The following is a 27,505-nucleotide window of genomic DNA, read 5'->3' on the forward strand; positions in this document are numbered from 1 at the left end:
AAGTGTCCGTTGCAACACACATGCTTGATCACACATTTAGAGACTGTGGGGATAATCTATGTGGAATACCAGAGCATGACATCATTGTGTATAGGGATGTTTTTTTCTTTGACCAATTCTAGTGGATTACTCCAGGTGGCTTTCGAGACAACCAGAGAGAGAGAGAGAGAGAGAGAGAGAGAGAGAGAGAGAGAGAGAGAGAGAGAGAGAGAGAGAGAGAGAGAATGTAATATAAAATGTATCTGAAGTTTTAACTGCAGGGGCGCCCTCGCAAAACAAAAATGTCTAAATGTGTGCTGTGTCAAGTCTCTTTCTCGATGGATGGTAAATCATGATATACACAGTATACACTCAGCATCTACAGTCAAACATGTAATATAAAGCTTCCGTGTGTGAAATAGAACGAAAAATACAGTTTGTGACACTCATACTCTCTGACAGCTGTGGCCAACACAATAATGTATACAGTTGCCGTGTCAGCTATTCCACTTATGAATCTTTCCCCCCACCCCCCACCCCCCACCCCGTCCCCACTGTAGTGATAACCGTGAGACAGGCACAGGTGGACATGTGCTCGCATTGAACACATACACATGCACCATAAGCAGACTGGGCCCGGGGGTATAAAAGGTAGTGGGCAGAAGTCTCTCGTGAAGAAAGTTTCGGGAACCCGCAGACATGCTCAAATTTCTTGTGTTTACCTCTCTCGCAGCCCTCGGTAAGAAGCATCTGATTCTTCTTCTTCTTCTTCTTCTCTGACATTCAGCACACTCCAGAACACTTGACCTAATGCTTCCTGTGTTTACGCGTGTATCAGTGCTGGCTGAGCGGCCTCCAGAGCCCAGGTACCTGGAGGATGACAGCGTCGAGGAGAGAGTTGTGGGAGGAGAGGTGGCCAGACCCAACTCCTGGCCCTGGCAGGTACTGTATGCTCTGTTTGACTCTGTACCAACAGCAGTAGCACAAAAGTGCTCTGACCCTTCACTGACGGTTGAATACAAGTGCTCATTATATTAAATGGCCCACATGAGGCCCCGAAAAACGATATTTCTTTTAAATCTCATGCACACAAGCGATGTGCTACAAGTTAGAGGGAATACAACGTAGTGTTTCCTGTTAGGTTTGTGGGGAAATTCATTCTTATTCGTACACGATAGCAACTCCAACATGGTTTGTAAGGCTTTTAATCTATAGAAATGCGTCATGTTTAGTAAGCTGGTCACATGTTTTACGTGTAAAGTCAAAGAAAATATAAACTGTAGCTGTTAAATATAAGCAATGTATGTAATTAAAAGTGTTGTTGTACATAAGTAGACCTTGAGTAAATGTATTTAAGTGTTAACTTCATCACTGCTTAAAGGTAAACTAGTTCAGCATAACAAATGTTCTGCAAATGTAACATGCGCACATCCAGTTACATCAGGTGCATTTAGGACTTTTGCTTGGAACGCCTTGAGGCATTTCTCAACGTCAGGAACGCTGCCAAGAAGCGTTTAGCAGTCGTGTGAATGATTCAGGTTATGTAATGCTCTCTGTTGTCGTTTTGTTAGATCTCTCTTCAGTTCAAATCTGGCAGCAGCTTCCACCACACCTGCGGAGGAACCCTGATCAGGAGAGGATGGGTCATGACCGCCGCTCACTGTGTGGACAGGTGGGAGTTTCATGCATCATAGAGTAGCTGCTGAGGCTAAAACAAATGAAAATACTACTGAAGTAGCAGGATATGTCCTGAAAATGTACATGTATTTATTTTATTACATTTCTTTCGGTGCGTGGTGCAGACATTTAAGGTTGAAATTTGACTGAGAACGTTGTGGCATTTCAGCCGTGAAAATACACATAAATTTTTTCGCGACCACAGATCCAGGACTTGGCGTGTTGTTCTTGGAGAGCACAACCTCAACGCCCAGGAGGGCAAAGAGCAGTACATGAGCGTGAGCCGCGTCCACATCCACCCCAATTGGAACTCCAACAACGTTGCCGGAGGGTTGGTGGCGACTGCTCGTGTTTTGACCCACTTCTGCAAACAAAAATACCACATACATCATAAGTGCAGAACTTAGTATGGAAACGGAAAAAAATCTGTTCTTTGTAAAAGATGTCAAATGGCTTTTTTGATTCATTTATATATTGACAAGTCTTTACGACACTTATTTACTCTAAATTGCGAAAAAACACACCTAATCATACATTACAACATACTTGAAGCTGAGAGAACATTAAACTGCTGCTATTTATACAATCCATGCAATCTGATAACATATGTAGCTTTTCTGTTTTTTCAAACACTGTTAAGTGAAGTGAGTGAATCACCTTGAGCTCAAGGAAACTGATTAACTAAGCATTTAATACAATTACCCCTAACCCCTAGAGGATAAGCAAGATAATAATATTCAGTTTAATTGATAATGAAAATAATAATTAGTTGCAGCCCTAAACTAAGAAACTCACACTTAAAGACAACGAATAACCTTCTCTTAAACCAAGCCATGGTAAAGAGTCTTCATGCAGGCACCGTGTCTGTCACTCACTGACTTGAGGACATGTGGGTGTCTTCCTCAGGTGGGATATCGCTCTGCTGCGTCTGTCCTCTGATGCCTCTCTCAACAGCGACGTCCAGCTCGCCGCTCTTCCCCCCAACGGTCAGGTCCTGCCCCACAACAACCCCTGCTACATCTCTGGCTGGGGTCGCACCCAGAGTGAGTCGGACATAATTACATTATTGGCATGTTCCCTTCAGGATTTTACGTACCGTGAGAAAGTAATCAAGAAATAACATGACATAACAATGCGTGGTTATTATAGGCTTTATCACAGTTGTATGTGTGTCTCCTCAGCTGGAGGTCAGCTGTCTGCCCAGCTGAAGCAGGCCTCCCTGCCCATTGTTGATTACAAGACCTGCACCAGCTATGGATGGTGGGGCAGCACTGTGAAGAACTCCATGGTCTGTGCTGGTGGTGGAAGAAACTCTGGTTGCCAGGTAAGCCGATGAGGTCGTAGACACTTAGACAGTGTATGGCCCAACATGTAGTATTAGTATCAGTACACCACCGAGGATTCTACTCCTATAATATTGTCAAACTCAGGATGGACATTGATAGAAACCTTCTTGTTTTCTACAATCATTCTTCCTTGTCAAAACCTGCTGCCGACATTACCCAATCGACCTTCAACAACAACTTTGTTATGCCAGTAGCGGCTAGAGTAACCTTGAGTCGCCTCATTTATTTTTATTTTCTATCTTTCAGTCTTCCTCTCCATCCAACGCTGTTTATTTGACTCAGTTCGCTCAGCTCCTTCTGGCAAACACGTTTCATATGTGCAATAGTGCTTCCATAGACCTGTAAACAGACTTTGATGTGTAAAATTGGTTGTCCTCCTTTAATTAAGGGAGCAAAACATGTGTCCAGCATCCCTGGAGCTTGACAACTATTTCAGGATGCCGCTTTCTTTCTTTATATAGGATTTACAAGTTAATGAAATCAATTATTTACCAAAGCTTTATAAATCAGTTTTAAGCCATAGATAAGAAATACCTTTGGGTTGCCCATGTTGGCTGACTGGACTATATGACCACATACCTTGCTGTGGAAAGAAGCTGCAAAGGATCTGGACCCAGACAACTTATATAATTTTATTTAAGGGATGACTAATATTTTTACCCGCATTATTAGTAAATGGAAAGGACAAACACGGACCGAAGCAATTAGTCTCATCCTTACAACCCATATGTTGTTGCTGGCTTATAATGTATATACGACACATTAAAAGTGATTCACGAAACATAAGTCATGAGGCCTTTTAATTAACTTCTAAACCTTTTATAAAAAGGTTCCTATTTGTGGAGTGCAGATTCGTTCAACCTCGAATTGTGAACCCAGTGTCTCCAGTTGTCTCCAAACCTCTTTGTCACTCTGCAATTAAGACAGCAGGAAAGATGTACGAGCAGACTGGGAAAAACACTCAGTCAAAATTCAGTCCCACTCCTCCACGGCAAAGAGAAACTCAACATCCCCCCCACTGCCTGCGCCCTTCCTGTCATTTTGGAGGTCATGTGGTATCACTTGAGGGCATAAGTCAGTCACAGTGGTCCAGACTAGTGCTTAAGCTTAAGTGTCAAACTATTGCAAATTCATGCTCTGCACAAACTCGCTTAAAGCTGTCTGAGATCAAAAGAAGATATGAGAAGCAAGATGCAGCAAGTTACTTCAATGTATTTTTTTTTTAAAGGGGCATTTGCAACTAGTTTGCTGAAAGTTTGTCATTGTTGTCCTCTGATGTTTGCCCGTGTTCTCTCTGAATCCAGGGTGACTCCGGTGGCCCCCTGAACTGCAGCGTGAACGGGAGCTGGGTCGTCCACGGGGTTACCAGCTTTGTGTCGTCCGCTGGCTGCAACGCCACCAAGAAGCCCACCGTCTTCACCCGTGTCTCTTCCTACATCAGCTGGATGAACAGCGTCAGTATAACACGCTAAACTATATCGGAATCAAAGATCATTCAATGATCTGACATAAAACAGCACAATGTAATGTTCACGCATGAGTGCTGTTCCATGGTGTTCTTTCTGCTTTAATACATATCTTTTCAGCATCATGGAATTATCAAAGATGATCACATAATGATTATTTTTTCTTTGCTTTGCCAGATCATGGGTTGAGAAGAAAAATTATCTCCATGGAGACGGGAGCCCACTCTGGATTGATCTCCGTTTTTTGCATGTTCTCCAACAGAATAAAATATCCTGTTGTATAATACTTGCTTAATTTTTTTGTGTTGGGGGACAACAACAGGCAGTGGTCATTTTGTATTTATAAAAGCATTATAAAGTGGATGCAAAATTAAATTTAAGAGCAGTAGATGTGTTCAGACAGCAGTGCTGCAACGTGTGTGACGACCTTTGGGTGCCGAAATGATTTAAAAACTAAAACCATAACTGTCAAAAACATGGATTATTAAATACTGCTCATTGAAGAGGGGTGTGCTAAGAGACCGTTTTCATTGCAAAGAGTAAACAGAAATATGTTATTATTCAGGCATGAGAATCCCTCACCTTTCGGCGAAATTCGCCGTTTTGAAACCAAAATAGGTGACTTGCGTGAATCGTGTAGATCCGAAGAGTTTTTGTTTTGGGGTGGGGGGGGGGGGGGAAGTGGTGCTCTTCGCAATAAAACATCTTTGATGGGACGTGTCGCGTCTCGGCCAATCAGCGTCAAGATGTCTTGAGCGTTTGGTGGTTTAGGTTAGCTTGAATGTTAGCCGCTACATCTGCTGCTGTCACGCTGCACGGTGTAGCGATACTAACAAAGTACCCGTACGTTAAGAGCGATGTGATTTAGCATATTTTTAGTGTCGACACTTCATCAAGAGAGCGATCAGAGCCACGCTGCTCCGTGTCGAGCTGTCTGCGCAGCGCTCACAGCGAGTGGCGTTAAGTGGCGGAATTTTCGGCTTTAAAAATAAAAATAAAAAAAGATGCCAGAAGTGAAATGTTTAAGTTCAGTCTGTAAAGTTGTGTAACTCTACAGCTGCTCATCCTGATGAACTCTGTATCCTCTGGTCAGATACAGACTAACGGCCTCATAGTGATAATCAATGCTATGATGGCTCCATGTAGTTTCATTCATATCTTGGAGGCTAATACTAATATTACTGCCATTTGTTAAGTGTTGAAAAAGTTGGTAAAAAGTGAACCGTACAGATATTTTATTTATTTCTATTGTAGATAAATATACCAGTATCGTATTTATGGTATACTGTTTTTATGGTATTGTATCATGATATTTATGGCAGGTATGGTATAGAAGATCGTGACAACCAGGTAGAGGCAGAACAGACTCCAGGAACAGACTCAAGGCTCAGCAGAGCACAAGACTTGAAGACTTGTTTACGCCAACAACAAAAAAGGAAGTTAGTTCATGAATGACCACATTATACACAATATTACTATTATTATAGGCCCGATCACTGACTTGGTGTCAGAATGGAGGACCTATAGATTATCATACAACGTCCAACATCGATGTTCGTGGAAGTCACCAGAGAATTTTGGAAAAAGTAGTAATTTGACGGTCCACCTGAGAACACACACAGGTGAGAAGCCATTTTCTTGCAAAACATGTGGAAAAAGTTTTGGGCGTAGTGGTAGCTTGACGGCCCACATGACAACACACACACGTGAGAAGCCATTTTCTTGCAAAATATGTGAAATGGATTTTCGATATCGTTATCACTTGAAAAACCACATGACGAAACACAGGTGAGAAGCCATTTTCTTGCAAAACATATGGAAACGATTTTGGACGTAATGATGACTTGTTGGTTCACATGTGGAGAGCCCACTCTGGGTAGAAGCCGTAACTGCAAGAAAACATCATTTGAGGCTACTCTGTTGACGAGGCTCATAAGATCACATACAGACACGTAGCCTTGTGTTTGCAAAATGAAGAAAGAAACCCTCTCTTTGTATCGGTGAGTCAGTAATGTTGACATTAGACAACTTCTGTTTTCTGTCTACCTCATTAAACATGTCCATGTAGTTTGTAATTTCATTAACTTGAAACAATTATCGTTGTTTTGGATTTTAAAAGTGGCCCACAAACAAATTGTAGGTGGTGTGCAACACGGTGCTGTCAAAGAATCAGCCGGAGCAATAGTGAAGAAAAGTGAATGAAAAGTAAGAATCAGTGCTGGAAGGGAAGTGGGCAGCAAAATGCAGTTATTTTTCTTTCCTCTTGTATGTATTCTGATGATAAAGTGATGTGAGGTGCATGTATGTTTATGTATACACTGGGTGGCGCTGTTGCTGTTATTTTGTTCGCCTACATTAATCACCAGGTAATTGGCGACGGCAGGTTTTTTGACCCCGGAACGGGAAAATAGGTTTTGACCGCATCACGGTGAGCAGGTAAACTGTTTGTACCGGACTTCACGCAATTAAAACCCTATGAACAACATTCAGAGTCTCTGAGGCAAGTTATCTGAAACGAACAGCAAGCAGCAGAACCACAGAGCGCGTCAACCATCTAGCCGGAGGAACCAAAATGCCTCAGTAGCCCATGTGAAGGACAGGGCTCCTTTAAGATTATAAAACCTGCCGTCGCCAATTACCTGGGGCCGGTATTTCAAAACTTGTAATCCAGATCAGAATGATCCAGATAACCAAATCCCCCTTTCCTCAGCCACGGATCAACCTGATCCATCCCGGTATTTCAAAATTTTGCGGGATTGGATCAGAGAGATCCTGATACCGGCAGATTGGGATTTCCAAATCCGTCCCCGCCCCCTGGATCAGACAGGAAACCGGAAACGGAGCGAACATTTTACGGAAAAAAGGAGAAGCTGGCACTAGTGTTGTCTCTAAATCTAAGTATAATATTCGTCAGTGTTGATGCGTCCTAAGACGAGATGAAAGGCAATCACTTTATTGAGTTAACGAATTACGTAAATTCGCACAAAGTTGAAAGAATAGCTCGGCGAAGTCAAATAAAGCCGAGTTCGCGCTAACGCGAGCTAACGCTGCTCCATTGACTTCTGTGTTAAGGAGCTAACAAGCTAGTAAAGAGGCTAGCGTCTGTATGTCGCGATCCACATTTTAATGCATTTACTCGCAATGCATTGGGTGTAGATTTTAAAATGTGTTGTACATATCTCCGATGTGAGGTCCTCGGACAGGGATGTCTATGTGTGCAGTTTGTAAAGCCCTCTGAGGCAAATGTGTAATTTGTGATAATTTGCTATACAAAATAAACTCAATTAAGTTGCATTTTTAGGAAACAGTTGTCAACAAAAGAGATAAAACCGTAATATGCGTTTTCTTTTGAGATGTTTGTGGAAAGAGAAGACAGACAGTTAACACAGAGCTGCTCCAAATGCTTTAACCTTGAGCTTTGCTATGAACATTAAGTGTGTGTGCTGAATGCATGTTAATAAATACATTTGACTGATATTCAACGAATACGTTGTATTATTTTTTTTTACTTCAATTTTTCACTGTGTTTTCTGAAAAAGAAAGGAACATGCAAAGAAAATAAACATTGATGAAACAGCAGTCTAGCTATATCTGTATCAAACAATGAACTTTGGGAGCAGTTACACTTCGGCTGGTCCAACATTTTCATGTAATCTCCCTCAAATCCACCTCTGAGGTGGGATCAGGATAATCCTGATTTTTAGGATCAAACTGATTCAGATTTCCCACCAAAGTTTTGAAATACTCAACAGCAGTGTTTAATCCGGATAAAAGGCAGGATTGGATTACCGAATCTGAATCTTCAGGATCAGATTTGCTTTGAAATACCCGTTTTTGGGATCTGATCAGGATTTAATCCAATCCAGGAGGATTAATCCTGGTGGATCATTTTGAAATACCGGCCCCTGGTGATTAATGTAGGCGAACAAAATAACAGCAACAGCGCCACCCAGTGTATACATAAACATACATGCACCTACAAAACATTTGGCTCTTACAATTATCATTGTTTTGGATTTTAAAAGTGGCCCACAATCAAATTGTAGGTGGTGTGCAACACGGTGCTGTCAAAGAATCAGCCGGAGCAATAGTGAAGAAAAGTGAATGAAAAGTAAGAATCAGTGCTGGAAGGGAAGTGGGCAGCAAAATGCAGTTATTTTTCTTTCCTCTTGTATGTATTCTGATGATAAAGTGATGTGAGGTGATGAATACCAGATTCACGCTGAGGTCTAAAGCTTTAAGTATATTATGTTCATCAAGGCTGCACATGTGTCTCACTGACATGAAGAGAAAAAGTAGTCATAGTGAAGAAGTTAAGTTATACCATACAAGAGTTGTTTGAATGTTGGAGCTCACAGACTGTTTATTGTTAATTTATGACTGAATACCGTAGCTGATGGTTTGATCAGTGGGGCATCCTCATGTTGAACAAGCTGTGCTGGAATGTAACTGCATGAACTCAAATACTGTAATATTGTACAACGCTGTCCTCAGATGGCTAAGATTTCATTTAAATTCCACACATAGAATCTTGAGTTTAAAAAATGTAAATACATTTGAGGTATATTTGTACTTTTATATTTCTACTTTACTGCGTTTTACAGGCAAATGTTGAATTTTTTAAGCCACTCCCTTTTATTTAACAGCTATAGTTAGTTTGCTGATTAAGATTTTTACGAACGAAAATTGATATAGTGCCTTCAATCTGTTTACTTGTTAAACTATGCATCACTGTGAACCTTGTAAACAATTAAATCACTCCACCTCAGCATACTGTTTTATTTGTAGACCCATACCATTGACTTTTTTCTTTCATCTCTTGTTGCTGTGAAGACTTGCATATCAAATTCCTGATTGCCATATTAAATTGCATCATTCTGCTATAATAGCTCTGCAGTGCCCTTCTGCTGTCCTCATTCCCAGACAGAAAAACAATACCACCATTGTTCTTTGTCAACACCATATACATGTTTATTATGAGAACAGAAAACTATTAGTTGATTTGGAATAGGACTGATCCCAGTGATGTAATCAGGAGAAGGAGCTCTAGTCTGGACCAAGAGGACCCAGAGCCTCCACAGATTAAAGAGGAACAGGAGGGACTCTGCACCAGTCAGGAGGAAGAGCAGCTTGACTTGAAGCAGGAGACTGAGACCTTCATGTTGACTCCTACTCATGAGGGTGTTTTCCTCCAACAGCTCTTTGGCTGATAGCAATTGTGTACGATTACAGAGGGTCATTGCTACAGGGTTCCTCCAGCATTACAAAAAATGTTTTTTTATGTTCTATCTTAAATCCTTTTCTTTGACATAACTCGAAGATATCAGCTGACGTAGAAAGGAGAAACAAATGTGAAGAGGCGGAAGGGGAAAAAAACAACTTGTTTCTAATGTCGGAACTTGACAGTGTGACACCCAGCGGAATAAACAACGGAGTTAGCGGGGACACGATGTAACGTTAGTAGTCTTCGCGGAGGTAAAACAATAACGTCTCATTGCTGTCCGACATGAGACCATCGTTGATGTCCAAAGGGTCTGAGCAGACAAGTACACCAACGACTCCATAGGGTGCTGCATTGATGGCCTGAATGAGACACATGGCATTTGAGGAGGTTCTCTGTGAGCAGCAGCTCTGTATTCAGCAGAGGAGCTTCAGTCTGGACCAAACGGACCCAGAGCCTCCACAGATTAAAGAGGAACAGGAGGAACTCTGCACCAGCCAGGAGGGAGAGCAGCTTGAACTGAAGCAGGAGACTGAGACCTTCATGTTGACTCCTACTCATGAGGGTGTTTTTCTTCATTTGCTCTCTTGCTGATTATTGTTTCAGGGTCCTTGTTACTTTTATCTACCGGCTAAAGTTGTATTTTTTATGTTAAATGATTGTCTTTGAAATAACTCAAACATCAGTTGACGTAGAGAGGAGAGAAAAAATATATAAAAAGGCGGAACCAAAATAACAACTCGTATCCAACGTCGGAACTTGACAGTGTGACACCCAGCGGAAGTAAACAACGGAGTTAGCGGGGGAAAGATGTCACGTTAGTCGTCTTCGCGGAGGTAAAACAACAATGTCGTCAGTTGAGAACATGAGAAACTTTGTCCACGAGCGGCTGACTGCTGCTGCGGAAGAAATATTCGGAGTTTTTGAAAAAACTATCTTCGAGTACCAGGAAGAGGTCGACCGTCAGCGCAGACTGCTGGACATCGTTTGGAAACCTGAAATAAAGCTACGCAGAACAGGTGTGTGAAATATAGCTAATCCTTTTCATTATTGCTGCAGTCACGTGGATTCATGCAGATGGTAGACAGCAGATGAGAACAGGTTGGTACAATGAGGTGAAGCAGGCAGAGAATATATAACCTACCTTCCACGGTACACTTGCCGTCCATGGAATACGATATATTCCTTTCAACTGTTTTATTTAATAATTTCTTTAGAATATAACGTTATACGAAGTAACATTGTGCTTTCTCTTGATATTCTATTGCACATTAAGCAACTCTCCATTGTGAGGGAGAAGAAGATTGAACAAGTTAAAATATTTGATCCAATACTGATGTTGGTTTTCTGCCCTGGGTTCACACAAATTTACCATCCTGTCCTCGTCCACTGTCAGGATAGCCAGCGTGGTGAATGCTTGGTTTCACTTGTTGGTATTTTCATTTTTATCATCAGATTATTACCTATTTCCTTTTGTTCTCTCTCCCTCCAGAGCTCCCAGAGGAACATGTCTGTAAGGATGAGGAGGAGAAGGAAGAAGAGGTTCTCTCTGAGCAGCAGCTCTGTATTCAGGAGAGGAGCTCCAGTCTGGACCAAGAGGACCCAGCACCTCCACAGACCAAAAAGGAACAAGAGGAACTCTGCACCAGTCCGGAGGGAAAGCAGCTTGAGCTGAAGCAGGAGAAAGAGACCTTCATGTTGACTCCTACTCATGAGGAAACGGACCACAGTGAGCCAGAACCCACAACTGAGCACCAGCTCGGAGCTGAGAGCCCAGATCGTAAAGGAAGTGAGCATGAAGACTCTGAATCAACCAGAAATCCAGAGCCAGAACCAAAGAAAATAGATCCCAAAAATAGAAGTCACTGTGACGATGAGAACTTGTTAAAGATTCCCAATGATACTCAAATCGGGAAAGCACTTTTCCAATGTGATACTTGTGGAAAAACATTCAAGTGCAGGTCAGCTTTGTCTACACACCTGAGAACACACACAGGTGAGAAGCCATTTCCTTGCAAAACATGTGGGAAGGATTTTATATCTAATGCTAACTTGAAGGTCCACACAAGGACACACACAGGTGAGAAGCCATTTTCTTGCAAAATATGTTCGAGGAATTTTGGAAATAGTCGTCATTTGACGGTCCACATGAGAACACACACAGGTGAGAAGCCATTTTCTTGCAAAACATGTTCGAGGAGTTTTGGAAAAAGTAGTAATTTGACGGTCCACATGAGAACACACACAGGTGAGAAGCCATTTTCTTGCAAAACACGGAAGGATTTTATATCTAGTGCTAACTTGAAGGTCCACACAAGGACACATACGGGTGAGAAGCCATTTTCTTGCAAAATATGTGGAAAAGATTTTCGATATAGTGATGACTTGAAAAGCCACACAAGGACACACACAGGTGAGAAGCCATTTTCTTGCAAAACATGTGAAAAAGATTTCAGATGTAATTCAGCCTTGTTGGTTCACATGAGAAGAGCCCACTCTGGGGAGAAGCCATAACTACGAGACCTGTGGGGAAACATACTTTGAGGCTACTCCATTGACGAGGCTTATAAGATCATACATACAACAAAATACCACCGTTATTCTTTGTCAACATCCACTACATGTTAATTATGAAAACATAGGTATTTGCCATGAGAACAGAACTTTTCGGACACCACCAAACATGTAAGAGCTGGTAGTTGATGTTCTAAAGAAACCAAAGACTGTTTTTTTTTCCTTTATAAATGCATGACAATAAAATGGATTGTACTGTGTTTTATTGAGGTGGATAATGTCTCATGTCATTAGCGATCATTATTTCAATTACACACGCACAAGTCATGAAATGGATATTTTGGACTTGGTCAGCAGTCTGACCTGGCTCAACACTCCCTCTGATAACTCTCATCACATTGGACGAGTTTTTCAACTCTTCATGGTTGAAGATGTCCAGTTTCACGTCACGGGAAAAATTCAGATGCAACAAGAAATTAAGACAAAATAATGTTCCACTGCAACTTCGCTGCGTCATACCAGATTTTATGAGGAAAACCAATAATTTTATTGAAAAAGTTGGTGTGTCATTGGAAATCATATATTTGTCATGCTTAGCCTTCGCAGAAATGTGAAGTATAAATGAACTCTGATGGTGTTTTAGAATTTAAACAGGTTAACTGCTTAATAATGCTGCGGGATCAACTTTAAATGCAGCTAATGCCTGCATTGTCTGGCAGACACCCAAACACCTGCACCGGCCTTAGATGAAAGACAATAGTAGCATGTTTGTTTTGAATGAAACCAACCAAGATCTTAAAGAAAGAAGATGGATGCTGTTGAGCGCATGTAAAAGGTGTATATAAAATACGCTTTATATTCAAATGAATCCATCCATTATCAATACCGCTTCATCCTCATTAGGGTCACCGATCCCAGCTGACATAGGGCGAAGGCAGGGGACACCCTGGACAGGCCGCCAGTCCATCTCAGGGCACACATAGACAGGCACGTGCACAGATAGAGCCCTAGTGGTGCTCAAGCACCAGCCCCTTTGCCCTGGATGAGAAAAGTGCCCTTTTTGCTGGAGACACATTTTTTTCATTCATCCGTATTTAAGAATAAGTTACTCTCTCGGTCATCAAGTCCCCCCAAATGTGTTTTAATATCCGACGGGACATTTATTTGAGTTATTGTGAGAATTTCGTCCCGACCCGCTCCGCGGCGCTCATGAGCCCCCTCCCCCCGCCGCGCTCCTCCCTCCTCCTCCCCCTCCACTTCCTCCTCCGCGCAGTGCTCCTCGCGCCACCACACGGCTGCACCTCCTTCTCCTCTGACCCGCAGCACCAGACAAACAGGTCATGACGGTGTTTGTCCCCTGACGTTGTTTTGTGATAAATCAACAGTGGTGTATAAAGTACCCAAAAGTCATATTTGAGTAAAAGTAAAGATACTTGACTGGAAAATTACTCAAGTAAAGTAAAAGTCACCTATGAGAATACTACTTGAGTAAAAGTATTAAAGTATCTGATTTTTTTGTACTTAAGTATCAAAAGTAATTTTCTGATATTAAATGTACTTAAGTATTAAAAGTAAAAGTAAATGCTGTTAATAAAAAAAACAAAGGGTCAGAATTTTGAGAATTATGAAGTTTATTTGTTTGGGTGCTGTGGCCGCCATGAACAAGGAGTATGAGCTAGGATGAACTTAGCAATATATGAATACTATGAAATTACTAAAATATAAAAACACGATTAACACAGAAAAAAGCAGAACCAAAAGTAACAACCAAAATCATCACTTTAAAGTGAAAAATGTCGTGTTCATCTTCAAAAGAAGTTGATTTTCAAAATGGACAGATTTCAGTGTCGCTCTTCTTGGACTGAAGACGAGTCCTGCGATGCTGAAGAGCCGTTCACAGGCCCTGATGCAGGTAGAGTGTGTCTAGCTTCACAGGCCCTGGTGCAGGTAGAGGTGTGTCTAGCGTCACAGGCCCTGATGCAGGTAGCATACCTGCAAACTCCTGAGGGGTGAAAAAGGTGACAACGGGGGGGGGGGGGTGATTTTTTATTTTTTTGTCACCACATCCACGTTGTTTGAAGCCTCAAAGCTTTTAGAACCACAACTACAGTCATTTTATTGTTCTGACCACAAATCTAAATAATGATAATAAACAGTTTAAGAACAAAAGGTCCTCCGCTCTGACTCAGCCCTATAATGATAGTAATAACAAATATACATTGTCATTATATATAATATGGTTAAAGTCATTCATGAACCAACTTCCTTTTGTTTTGCCTGAACAGTCATGGACTTTTCCCTGAATCTGTTCTGTCTCTACCTGTTTGTCACGATACTCATATTATAACTTCTATACATATTACATACCTGCCATAAATATCATGATACCCGATACCAGAATTCAATACAATACCATCAAAACAATATGATACCATAAATACGAGACTGGTATATTTATGTATAATAGTAATAAATAAAACATCTGTATGGTTCACTTTTTACCAACTTTTTCAACACTTAACAAATGACAGTAATATTAGTATTAATACAGCCAGATATTAATGAAACTACATGGTTCCATCATAGCATTGATTATACACTATGAGGCCGTTAGTCTCTGACCAGATGATACACAGTTCATGAGGATGAGCAGCTGTAGAGTTACACAACTTTACAGACTGAAACATTTCACTTCTGGCATCTTTTTATTTATTAAGCCGAAGTCGGTCTCTAAAGCTGCGCCACTTCTCTCGCTGTGAGCGCTGCAGCGCAGTGTCCAGACAGCTCGACAGGAGCAGCGGCGCGCTCTGATCGCTCTCTTAATGAAGTATCGATACTAAAATATGCTAAATCACATCGTGTTTAACGTCTGGTACTTTGTTAGCATCGCTACACCGTGCAGCGTGACAGCAGCAGATGTAGCGGGCTAACATTCAAGCTAACCTGAACCCCCAAACCATGTGGACATCTGAACGCTGATTGGCCGAGACGCGACACGTCCCATCAAAGATGTTTTATTGCGAAGAGCACCACTTCACACTTTTCTCCGCGTCTCACTGCAATCTCAACGGCAGCGGGCCAGGTGACCCCCCAAAACAAAAACTCTTCGGATCTCCACGATTCACGTGGATGACCTGTTTTGAGTTCAAAACGGTGAATTTCACCGAAAGGTGACAAGTTTGCAGGTATGAGGTAGAGTGTGTCTAGCTTCACAGACAGCAGCACACAGTTGGGAAGCATTTCAGCAAGTCAACGTGATCCACGTCTCCATCCAGCTGTTTGCTGCTGTCATGTGCTTGAGATGATGAAGAAGAAGTCCTCTTCATCAGATGAACTGGACCTGGTGGCATCACATAGCTGCAGGGAGGGTTCTTCCATGTGCTGCTTGATGTATTCCATTCCTGAAATAAAGTGAGGGTATTATATACATGATAGAATTAATAACACTTCCTAACATGTCATGACCCCAACCAACAGTTTAGTACAAAATAGTTTTTTTAAATTTGAGGTTTATACATTTAGTTTCATGCACTGTCCGTGCATCCAGAGTTGATTTGTGAATATGTACTTGTATCTGTAGTTAAACACAACAGTCCCAAATCAATATCGTCGCCATTACTGGACCGTCACTCTTATAATATTAATACAAATAATGATAATAATGCTGTAATGATTAGCATTATATTATAGCTAAGACGACTCAAATCAACAAATTCTCACAACTATCAACACTTCTTCAGCTCATTAACTCGCTAGAGATCCGTCTACTCCACTCACGCTAATTGTCTCATTTAATTGACGATAGCTAGCGAACGTTAGCCTAACGTACAACATGCGTAGGACAATCAGACACCTGTCTTCCCCTCTCCTGCCAAAGATATAACTTACTACAATCCTGTGGGCAACACTGCTAGATATCTTAACAGGTTTATGATGACTAAACATGCACGTTGCGGCTCATGGGATTAATCTTAGTTTACCTCAATGTGTTTCCTGAGGTTGGTGTGTTTTTGAAGGCCAGTATCTCCGTAGCTTTCGGTCGGCATAAGAGGCACTTCATCCGGTAGGAAGAAACTTTCACTCCGACAAAAGAAAAGAGTTCGCCCAAATATGGCCACGGACGTTGATCTTGGTCCCCGTGGTTGCTCGAGTAGCTTCCATTGCTGCTCCACATGAAATGAGTCGTATCTGTAGCCGCTCGCTCGCTAACATCCTGGGCATCACTGGGAATAGAAAGAACTGCGGTGTGTTCCACAACAGTCCCCGATGTTGCTCATGATTATTTTTTTCTGTAGTAACGAGTAACGATACTGTTTCAGGGGAAATGTATCGGAGTAAAAGTACAAGTTTTCATTGCAAAATGTAGTGAAGTAAAAGTAAAAGTAAACAGAAATATAAGTAGTAAAATAAAGTACAGATACCCAAAACTATTATAAAGTAACGAAGTACTTCTACTTCGTTACTATACACCACTGTATACAGCATATATAGATGGCACAACATCACAAATGGTTGTATTTTATTGGCTTGTTTTGTTCTATTTTCTCTGCCTCATTGTTTGCATTTTATCTTCGTTTCAAGTTTTCCTTTTCACCTGCTCATCATTTTCCTTCACTGCAGTTTGCATTGTTAATTTATGTTACAGTCATCTTCTGGTATTTCTTTAAACTCCTTTTGGGTGCTACAAATGGACCGACACATTTCAAAACTTGACAGATTGCACAAACTCCCTGACGCGTTGCATGCGATACATCACACTTTGCTCTCGATGGTGTTCAGAATTGGGGGACGCTCAGCCTCAGGGTGCTGTGCTTCCTGTTGCCTGTAGACCTGCTGGTAGTCTTTCAGCACCTTCACCACCTCTTCATGTCTGAACTGCATGGCGTCGTCGACTGGGAGGTTGCCCCACCTGCACAGCAATGAGTACAAATGAGTACGATGAGTCAGCAGCAGTGGTGTATAAAGTACCCAAAAGTCATACTTGAGTAAAAGTAAAGATACTTGACTGGAAAACTACTCAAGTAAAAGTAAAAGTCACCTATGAGAATACTACTTGAGTAAAAGTATTAAAGTATCTGGGTTTTTTTGTTCTTAAGTATCAAAAGTAATTTTCTGATATTAAATGTACTTAAGTATTGAAAGTAAAAGTAAATGCTGGTAATAAAAAAAAAAGGGTCAGACTTTTGAGAATTATGAAGTTTATTTGTTTGGGTGCTGTGGCCGCCATGAACAAGGAGTATGAGCTAGGATGAACTTAGCAATATATGAATACTATGAAATTACTAAAATATAAAAACACGATTAACACAGAAAAAAGCAGAACCAAAAGTAACAACCAGAATCATCACTTTAAACTGAACAAATTCTTGTTCATCTTCAAAAGAAGTTGATTTTCAAAATGGCTAGATGTCAGTGCCGCTCTTCTGGGGCTGAAGACGAGTCCTGCGATGCTGAAGAGCCGTTCACATGGTGCAGGTAGAGTGTGTCTAGCTTCACAGGCCTGGTGCAGGTAGAGTGTGTCTAGCTTCACAGGCCCTGGTGCAGGTAGAGTGTGTCTAGCTTCACAGGCCCTGGTGCAGGTAGAGTGTGTCTAGCTTCACAGACAGCAGCACACAGTTGGGAAGCATTTCAGCAAGTCAATGATCTGCTGAACAGGTCACGTCTCCATCCAGCTGTTTGCTGCTGTCATGGGCTTGAGATGACGAAGAAGAAGTCCTCTTCATCAGATGAACTGGACCTGGTGGCATCCCCTAGCTGCAGGGAGGGTTCTTCCATGTGCTGCTTGATGTAGTCCATTCCTGAAATAAAGTGAGGGTATTATATACATGATAGAATTAATAACACTTCCTAACATGTCATGACCCCAACCTAAAGTTTAGTACAAAATAGTTTGTTTTAATTTGAGGTTTATATTTTCATGCACTGTCCGTGCATCCATAATTGATTTGTGAATATGCACTTGTATCTCTGTAGTTAAACACAACAACATGCAGTCCCAAATCAATATCGTCGCCATTACTGGACCGTCATTCTTATAATATTAATACAAATAATAATAATAATGCTGTAATGATTAGCATTATATTATAGCCAAGACGACTCAAATCAACAAATTCTCACAACTGTCAACACTTCTTCAGCTCATTAACTCACTAGCGATCTGTCTGCTGCACTAACGCTAATTGTCTCATTTAATTGACGATAGCTAGCGAACGTTAGCCTAACGTACAACATGCGGAGGACAATCAGACACCTGTCTTCCCCTCTCCTGCCAAAGATATAACTTACTACAATCCTGTGGGCAACACTGCTAGATATCTTAACAGGTTTATGATGATTATCAAAACTAAACATTAACGTTGCGGCTCATGGGATTAATCTTAATTTACCTCAATGTGTTTCCTGAGGTTGGATGGTGTGTTTTTGAAGGCCAATATCTCCGTAGCTTTCGGTCGGCATAAGAGGCACTTCATCCGGTAGGAAGAAACTTTCACTCCGACAAAAGAAAAGAGTTCGCCCAGAAATAAGTAGTAAAATAAATTAAGATACCCAAAAAAACGACTTAAGTAAAGTAACTAAATATTTCTACTTCGTTACTAGACAGGATAATCAAGATAATAATATTCAGTTTAATTGATAATGAAAATAATAATTAGTTGCAGCCCTAAACTAAGAAACTCACACTTAAAGACAAATAATAACCTTCTCTTAGTAAACAACGGAGTTAGCGGGGACACGATGTAACGTTAGTTGTCTTCGCGGAGGTAAAACAATAACGTCTCATTGCTGTCCGACATGAGACCATCGTTGATGTCCAAAGGGTCTGAGTAGACAAGTACACCAACGACTCCATAGGGTGCTGCATTGATGGCCTGAATGAGACACATGGCATTTGAGGAGGTTCTCTGTGAGCAGCAGCTCTGTATTCAGCAGAGGAGCTTCAGTCTGGACCAAACGGACCCAGAGCCTCCACAGATTAAATAGGAACAGGAGGAACTCTGCACCAGCCAGGAGGGAGAGCAGCTTGAACTGAAGCAGGAGACTGAGACCTTCATGTTGACTCCTACTCATGAGGGTGTTTTTCTTCATTTGCTCTCTTGCTGATACTTGTTTACAGGGTCCTTGTTACTTTTATCTACCGGCTAAAGTTGTATTTTTTATGTTAAATGATTGTCTTTGAAATAACTCAAACATCAGTTGACGTAGAGAGGAGAGAAAAAAATTATAAAAAAGGCGGAACCAAAATAACAACTCGTATCCAACGTCGGATCTTGACAGTGTGACACCCAGCGGAAGTAAACAACGGAGTTAGCGGGGGAAAGATGTCACATTAGTCGTCTTCGCGGAGGTAAAACAACAATGTCGTCAGTTGAGAACATGAGAAACTTTGTCCACGAGCGGCTGACTGCTGCTGCGGAAGAAATATTCGGAGTTTTTGAAAAAACTATCTTCGAGTACCAGGAAGAGGTCGACCGTCAGCGCAGACTGCTGGACATCTTTTGGAAACCTGAAATAAAGCTACGCAGAACAGGTGTGTGAAATATAGCTCATCCTTTTAATTAATACTGCAGTCACGTGGATTCATGCAGATGGTAGACAGCAGATGAGAACAGGTTGGTACAATGAGGTGAAGCAGGCAGAGAATAAATAACCTACCTTCCACGGTACACTTGCCGTCCATGGAATACGATATATTCCTTTCAACTGTTTTATTTAATCATTTCTTTAGAATATAATATTATACGAAGTAACATTGTGCTTTCTCTTGATATTCTATTGCACATTAAGCAACTCTCCATTGTGAGGGAGAAGAAGATTGAACAAGTTGAAATATTTGATCCAATACTGATGTTGGTTTTCTGCCCTGGGTTCACACAAATTTACCATCTTGTCCTCGTCCACTGTCAGGATAGCCGGTGTGGTGAATGCTTGGTTTCATTTGTTGGTATTTTCATTTTTATCATCAGATTATTACCTATTTCCTTTTGTTCTCTCTCCCTCCAGAGCTCCCAGAGCAACATGTCTTTAAGGAGGAAGAGGAGGAGGAAGAGGGTTCTCTGAGCAGCAGCTCTGTATTCAGGAGAGGAGCTCCAGTCTGGACCAAGAGGACCCAGCGCCCACAGACCAAAAAGGAACAAGAGGAACTCTGCACCAGTCCGGAGGGAAAGCAGCTTGAGCTGAAGCAGGAGAAGGAGACCTTCATGTTGACTCCTACTCATGAGGAAACGGACCACAGTGAGCCAGAACCCACAACTGAGCACCAGCTCGTAGCTGAGAGCCCAGATCGTAAAGGAAGTGAGCATGAAGACTCTGAATCAACCAGAAATCCAGAGCCAGAACCAAAGAAAATAGATCCCAAAAATAGAAGTCACTATGACGATGAGAACTTGTTTAAGATTCCCAATGATACTCAAATCGGGAAAGCACTTTTCCAATGTGACACTTGTGGAAAAATATTCAAGTGCAGGTCAGATTTGTCTACACACGTGAGAATACACACAGGTGAGAAGCCATTTACTTGCAAAACATGTGGAAAGAGTTTTGGAAAAAGTTGTAATTTGACGGTCCACATGAGAACACACACAGGTGAGAAGCCATTTTCTTGCAAAACATGTGTGAAGGATTTTATATCTAGTGCTAACTTGAAGGTCCACACAAGGACACATACGGGTGAGAAGCCATTTTCTTGCAAAACATGTGGAAAGGATTTTCAATATAGTTATCACTTGAAAAGCCACATGGGAACACACAGGTGAGAAGCCATTTTCTTGCAAAACATGTGAAAAAGATTTCAGACGTAATTCAGCCTTGTTGGCTCACATGAGAAGAGCCCACTCTGGGGAGAAGCCGTAACTACGAGACCTGTGGGAAAACATACTTTGAGGCTACTCCATTGACGAGGCTTATAAGATCATACATACAACAAAATACCACCGTTATTCTTTGTCAACATCCACTACATGTTAATTATGAAAACATAGGTATTTGCCATGAGAACAGAACTTTTCGGACACCACCAAACATGTAAGAGCTGGTAGTTGATGTTCTAAAGAAACCAAAGACTGTTTTTTTTCCTTTATAAATGCAGGACAATAAAATGGATTGTACTGTGTTTTATTGAGGTGGATAATGTCTCATGTCATTAGCGATCATTATTTCAATTACACACGCACAAGTCATGAAATGGATATTTTGGACTTGGTCAGCAGTCTGACCTGGCTCAACACTCCCTCTGATAACTCTCATCACATTGGACGAGTTTTTCAACTCTTCATGGTTGAAGATGTCCAGTTTCACGTCACGGGAAAAATTCAGATGCAACAAGAAATTAAGACAAAATAATGTTCCACTGCAACTTCGCTGCGTCATAACACCAGATTTTATGAGGAAAACCAATAATTTTATTGAAAAAGTTGGTGTGTCATTGGAAATCATATATTTGTCATCCTTAGCCTTAGCAGAAATGTGAAGTATAAATGAACTCTTTGATGGTGTTTCTTTTAGAATTTAAACAGGTTAACTGCTTAATAATGCTGCGGGATCAACTTTAAATGCAGCTAATGCCTGCATCGTCTGGCAGACACCCAAACACCTGCACCGGCCTTAGATGAAAGACAATAGTAGCATGTTTGTTTTGAATGAAACCAACCAAGATCTTAAAGAATGAAGATGGATGCTGTTGAGCGCATGTAAAAGGTGTATATAAAAAACGCTTTATATTCAAATGAATCCATCCATTATCAATACCGCTTCATCCTCATTAGGGCCGCGGGGCGCTGGAGCCGATCCCAATCATGGACCTAGCTGAGGTCACCAATAACAAGACTGCAGTGTAATTTTTATCAAGAAAGTTTCAAATGTGCTTAAACTAAAATCCAAATATTGCCATAATATTAATAATATTTATTTTTCGCTAACTTTAAATTGAATTTATTCAAAATCCACACAGTAATATCTCATGAAAATAATCATGGACCTAGCTGAGGTCACCACTAACAAGACTGCATTGTACCTTTTTTCAAGAAAGTTACAGATTTGCTTAAAATAAAATCCAAATATTGCCATAATATTAATAATATTTATTTTTTGCTAACTTTAAATTGAATTCATTCAAAATCTACACAGTAATATCTCATGACAATATTCATGGGCCTAGCAGAGGTCACCATTAACAAGACCGCAGTGTAATTTTTATCAAGAAACTTACAGATTTGCTTCAAAGAAATATCAAATATTGGAAATATATTACTATTATTTTCTTTATGAAGTGCTTTCATTTAGAAATCAAACGTCAGAATGTCTTGATCATCTCTGGATGACACATTGAGGTACTCTACCATGACTCAGAAGTGAAAGTATTTTGTAACTACGCACCATTTGCGCATGAATGTGATTTTCTTTAGCTTTTATTTTGAAATTCTAAATCAGAATATCCCAATATTGGAATAATTACTTTCTTTCATTTCATGTGTTCATCATGAATACCATTCGTGATTTTTCATCTCTTCAATTAGTTTAACCTATCACTATATCTGTATTTAAAGACGTGTTTCATCATATCACGTTCACCGGAAGTTCGCTCTTATTTTGAAAACAGTTTTCACACACTCGCACCGTAATGCCTGGTATATACGTGTACTGAAAAAAATCGTGCGGGCTGGCTTGACTGTGTTTTTCGAAGTGGCGGCTGGCTTGACGGCAGTCACTTGCCGTCCATGGAATACGATATATTCCTTTCAACTGTTTTATTTAATAATTTCTTTAGAAAATAACGTTATACGAAGTAACATTGTGCTTTCTCTTGATATTCTATTGCACATTAAGCAACTCTCCATTGTGAGGGAGAAGAAGATTGAACAAGTTGAAATATTTGATCCAATACTGATGTTGGTTTTCTGCCCTGGGTTCACACAAATTTACCATCCTGTCCTCGTCCACTGTCAGGATAGCCGGTGTGGTGAATGCTTGGTTTCATTTGTTGGTATTTTCATTTTTATCATCAGATTATTACCTATTTCCTTTTGTTCTCTCTCCCTCCAGAGCTCCCAGAGCAACATGTCTGTAAGGAGGAAGAGGAGGAGGAAGAAGAGGTTCTCTCTGAGCAGCAGCTCTGTATTCAGGAGAGGAGCTCCAGTCTGGACCAAGAGGACCCAGCGCCTCCACAGACCAAAAAGGAACAAGAGGAACTCTGCACCAGTCCGGAGGGAAAGCAGCTTGAGCTGAAGCAGGAGAAGGAGACCTTCATGTTGACTCCTACTCATGAGGAAACGGACCACAGTGAGCCAGAACCCACAACTGAGCACCAGCTCGTAGCTGAGAGCCCAGATCGTAAAGGAAGTGAGCATGAAGACTCTGAATCAACCAGAAATACAGAGCCAGAACCAAAGAAAATAGATCCCAAAAATAGAAGTCACTGTGACGATGAGAACTTGTTAAAGATTCCCAATGATACTCAAATCGGGAAAGCACTTTTCCAATGTGATACTTGTGGAAAAACATTCAAGTGCAGGTCAGCTTTGTCTACACACCTGAGAACACACACAGGTGAGAAGCCATTTTCTTGCAAAACATGTTCGAGGAGTTTTGGAAAAAGTAGTAATTTGACGGCCCACATGAGAACACACACAGGTGTGAAGCCATTTTCTTGCAAAACATGTGGGAAGGATTTTAAATCTAATGCTAGCTTGACGGTCCACACAAGGACACATACGGGTGAGAAGCTATTTTCTTGCAAAACATGTTCGAAGAATTTTGGAAAAAGTAGGAATTTGACGGTCCACATGAGAACACACACAGGTGAGAAGCCATTTTCTTGCAAAACATGTTCGAGGAATTTTGGAAAAAGTAGTCATTTGACGGTCCACATGAGAACACACACAGGTGAGAAGCCATTTTCTTGCAAAACATGTGAAAAAGATTTCAGACATAATTCAGCCTTGTTGGTTCACATGAGAAGAGCCCACTCTGGGGAGAAGCCGTAACTACGAGACCTGTGGGAAAACATACTTTGAGGCTACTCCATTGACGAGGCTTATAAGATCATACATACAACAAAATACCACCGTTATTCTTTGTCAACATCCACTACATGTTAATTATGAAAACAGGTATTTGCCATGAGAACAGAACTTTTCGGACACTGCCAAACATGTAAGAGCTGGTAGTTGATGTTCTAAAGAAACCAAAGACTGTTTTTTTTCCTTTATAAATGCAGGACAATAAAATGGATTGAACTGTGTTTTATTGAGGTGGATAATGTCTCATGTCATTAGCGATCATTATTGCAATTACACACGCACAAGTCATGAAATGGATATTTTGGACTTGGTCAGCAGTCTGACCTGGCTCAACACTCCCTCTGATAACTCTCATCACATTGGACGAGTTTTTCAACTCTTCATGGTTGAAGATGTCCAGTTTCACGTCACGGGAAAAATTCAGATGCAACAAGAAATTAAGACAAAATAATGTTCCACTGCAACTTCGCTGCGTCATAACACCAGATTTTATGAGGAAAACCAATAATCTTATTGAAAAAGTTGGTGTGTCATTGGAAATCATATATTTGCCATCCTTAGCCTTAGCAGAAATGTGAAGTATAAATGAACTCTTTGATGGTGTTTCTTTTAGAATTTAAACAGTGTTGGAGCTATTTAATTTGACTTTTGTATTTAGGTTTTATTGTAAAGTAATATTGATTGTTTATTGCTTATTTAGGTTATATTTTGAAATGTTAGAAGTTTCTTATGATAGTTGTAGCTTAGTTTAATATATTTAGTTTTAGGTTCACTGGGTAACACTGGGCACCTGTGGCTATATGTAGAGGTGGATAGGCACAGGACCAGCATGCACCTGGGTGGCCAATGTTTTTTTTTACCACAGCACAGAGAAGTGTCAACATTTTGTTTGTTCTTTTTTTGTTGGTTTAAGAAATAAATTATCAAAATACTAACAGGCGGAAATGGACAGCGCTTTCTTTTGCATGCGTCAACACCAAAACCCACGGTGCATCAGTGGCGGTTTGATCTATCTTTTTGTTTGATTACGGACGACAAATGGCCACTACATAAAGTAAAAAACCAGGCTTGTGAAAGTAAAAAACCTTGCCTGTGAAACGCAAGAAGAGGATCCCGCAGTATTGGACTGGATGGATTGCATTGGATCGTGTTGGATTATCGACGGAGAAACTGGTATGTGATGCGACTGCTGTAGAGGACAACGGCTAAACGAATGGAGTTTAAAAGTCACCACACAGCCATGTTTCGTAAAGTTTAAGAAGTCTGACAGCGGTGACGCGCTGCATGTGATCATTGCGCAATACGCGCACCACTATCAGCGGCCACAGTGATTAAAAAGCCGACTTCAGTGAGTGTCTGTGTGATGAAGCGGATCGGCCAGTGAGCACCCCGTCTGTGTTTGCTGCCTTTAAGCCGCATTTATGTCCGATTGCGGATTTTGATTGCTGTACAAGAAGCAGTGATAATACACATTAAAAATGGCTGACGAGAAGGCGAGTGACGTTGAATCGCTGTCAGCAAGAAGGAACATTAAATTAACTTCTAAAGGCTTGGGCTATTGCACGGAAATGTGCCAGCAAAAGAGAAGTACAAAATGTAAAGAAGCCAAAAAGTGTTTGGGAAACATTCGTGAGTTGATGGCATCAAATGAAAATGTCAATTCAGTGACTGCTGAGCTTGCTAAATTCATCAAGTTTTAGCAAGACGCAAATGAAATGCATGAATCGTTTGTGAACTTGCCTTTACCACAAGATGAAGTTACAAGGCAAAATAAAAATCATGAAGAAAAAATGAAAATGTTTTATGAGTTCACGGAAAGAGTAAAAGACTGGCTGTCAGAAATGGGTCAACCATATGAGCAGCCACAGGATGACGTCAACGACCAGCTCGTCGCAGATGAGATAAACCCTGAAGACGTGTCAAGCGTAAAAGTAAACTCTGCGAGGACACAGTCGCAACTATCACGAAGTTCATCAACATCATCTGCACGCGTTGAAGCTAAAGCCGACATGGCAGCCCTGAAGGAACGGGTTGCTGCTCTCGGAAGGAAACATTTAATAGAGGACCAAGAGGAACGTTTGAGGAAAGAAACATGAAGGTTGAGGAAGGAAAAGGAACAATTGGAGCTTGAGACGGAATTGGCAGTGACAAATGCAAAACTTCATGTCTTGGAAATGAATTCATCACAGCGTGGTTCAAAACGTTCGGATGGCATGAACTCTTATTTTGAAAGGAACACTTCTCAAAAAGCCATTCAATTAAGTGCCCGTGCCGACACCTTTGTTCCAGTTAACGTGGATGAACAACGTCACGTGTTTTCTGATCCCATAACTCAACCACAAGTTGTAAGGCCAGCCACACAAACCGTGTATGAAAATCAAGCAGGACGTGTGCAACCTCAAACTCAAACTCTGACTGACAACTATCAGAATGACATTGTAAATGTTATGCAAAGACAAAATGACATCGCTGCTCTGCTGGTTCAACAAAATCTGTGCTCTGTCCTTTCTGTTAGAAATAGTCCTGTGTTTGATGGAGACCCTCTCCAATACAGGTCTTTCATCAGAGCTTTTGAGAATGGAGTGGAGGAGAAGACGACTAATTGGAGTGACTGTTTACACTTTCTTGAACAATACACCAGGGGTCAGCCAAGAGACCTGGTGTGCAGCTGTCAACATTTACCTTCAGAACAAGGATACCAAAGAGCCAAAAGTCTTCTCGCAGAACACTTTGGAAACGAGTACACAATTGCATCTGCCTATATGGAAAAAATTCTCAACTGGACACCTGTTAAAAGTGAAGATCTCAAAGCATTGAAATCATTATCTCTCTTTCTTCGAGGATGCTCAAATCTAACAGAGCAAATGATGCATATGAAGGAACTGGACTTGCCATCCATTATGAGGAGCATCATCTTGAAACTCCCTTACAAATTAAGGGAAAGGTGGAGAAATGTTGCTTGTGATCTGCAGGACCGAAGTGGACGGAGAGCACTGTTCAGTGATCTTGTTGGATTCATTGAGAAGCAGGTCAGAATTGCCTCAGACCCAGTTTTTGGAAACATACAGGAATCACAATCCACCAACTTGAAAGCCTCTAACATTGGTCATTTGACACACAGGAAAAAGGGAAGCAGCTTTGCTACTAATGTTACTGCAGTAAAAGAAGGAGTCATTACTCCATACACTGAAAACAAGAACAAGACTTTCTCTACTCGCAACTGTCTGTTTTGTTTTCAAAGTTGTCACACAGTGGATAAGTGCCCACAGTTTAAAAGGAAAGGAC

The 27,505-nt window shown here is 41.0% G+C and overlaps 2 protein-coding genes and 1 long non-coding RNA gene across 8 annotated transcripts in view; 2 read left to right on the top strand and 1 right to left on the bottom strand.

Moving 5' to 3' along the window:
* The first annotated feature begins 678 nt into the window (after positions 1-678).
* On the top strand, positions 679-4,722 carry LOC130207731 (elastase-1-like). Its single transcript, XM_056436416.1, has 8 exons — positions 679-718; positions 818-921; positions 1,551-1,651; positions 1,862-1,987; positions 2,563-2,699; positions 2,838-2,980; positions 4,307-4,456; positions 4,646-4,722. The coding sequence occupies exons 1-8, from the start codon at positions 679-681 to the stop codon at positions 4,655-4,657; spliced, it is 813 nt and encodes a 270-aa protein (XP_056292391.1). The 3' UTR covers positions 4,658-4,722.
* Positions 4,723-10,307: 5,585 nt separating this feature from the next.
* The window catches only part of LOC130207723 (zinc finger protein OZF-like), a 28,478-nt gene continuing 11,280 nt past the window's right edge, over positions 10,308-27,505 (top strand). The window contains exons 1-3 of one of the 6 annotated variants that reach the window (XM_056436402.1): positions 10,308-10,708; positions 11,182-11,685; positions 11,854-12,463. In XM_056436402.1, the coding sequence (XP_056292377.1) occupies positions 10,537-10,708; positions 11,182-11,685; positions 11,854-12,203 (1,026 nt within the window). In that variant the 5' untranslated portion in view covers positions 10,308-10,536 and the 3' untranslated portion in view covers positions 12,204-12,463. Of the gene's footprint in view, positions 10,709-11,181; positions 12,464-19,498; positions 19,735-23,243; positions 24,442-27,505 lie in introns of those variants that run through there. The other 5 variants (XM_056436398.1, XM_056436401.1, XM_056436397.1 and 2 more) reach the window with 5 other exon arrangements.
* Positions 17,379-19,045, bottom strand: LOC130207737 (uncharacterized). The gene is made up of 2 exons (XR_008834329.1): positions 18,593-19,045; positions 17,379-18,001 (listed from the first exon to the last, which is right to left on the bottom strand). It is a non-coding gene; the product is annotated as an uncharacterized LOC130207737 (long non-coding RNA).

The sequence above is a fragment of the Pseudoliparis swirei genome, chromosome 18, assembly GCF_029220125.1.
Source record: "Pseudoliparis swirei isolate HS2019 ecotype Mariana Trench chromosome 18, NWPU_hadal_v1, whole genome shotgun sequence".
Classification (NCBI taxonomy): Eukaryota; Metazoa; Chordata; class Actinopteri; order Perciformes; family Liparidae; genus Pseudoliparis; species Pseudoliparis swirei.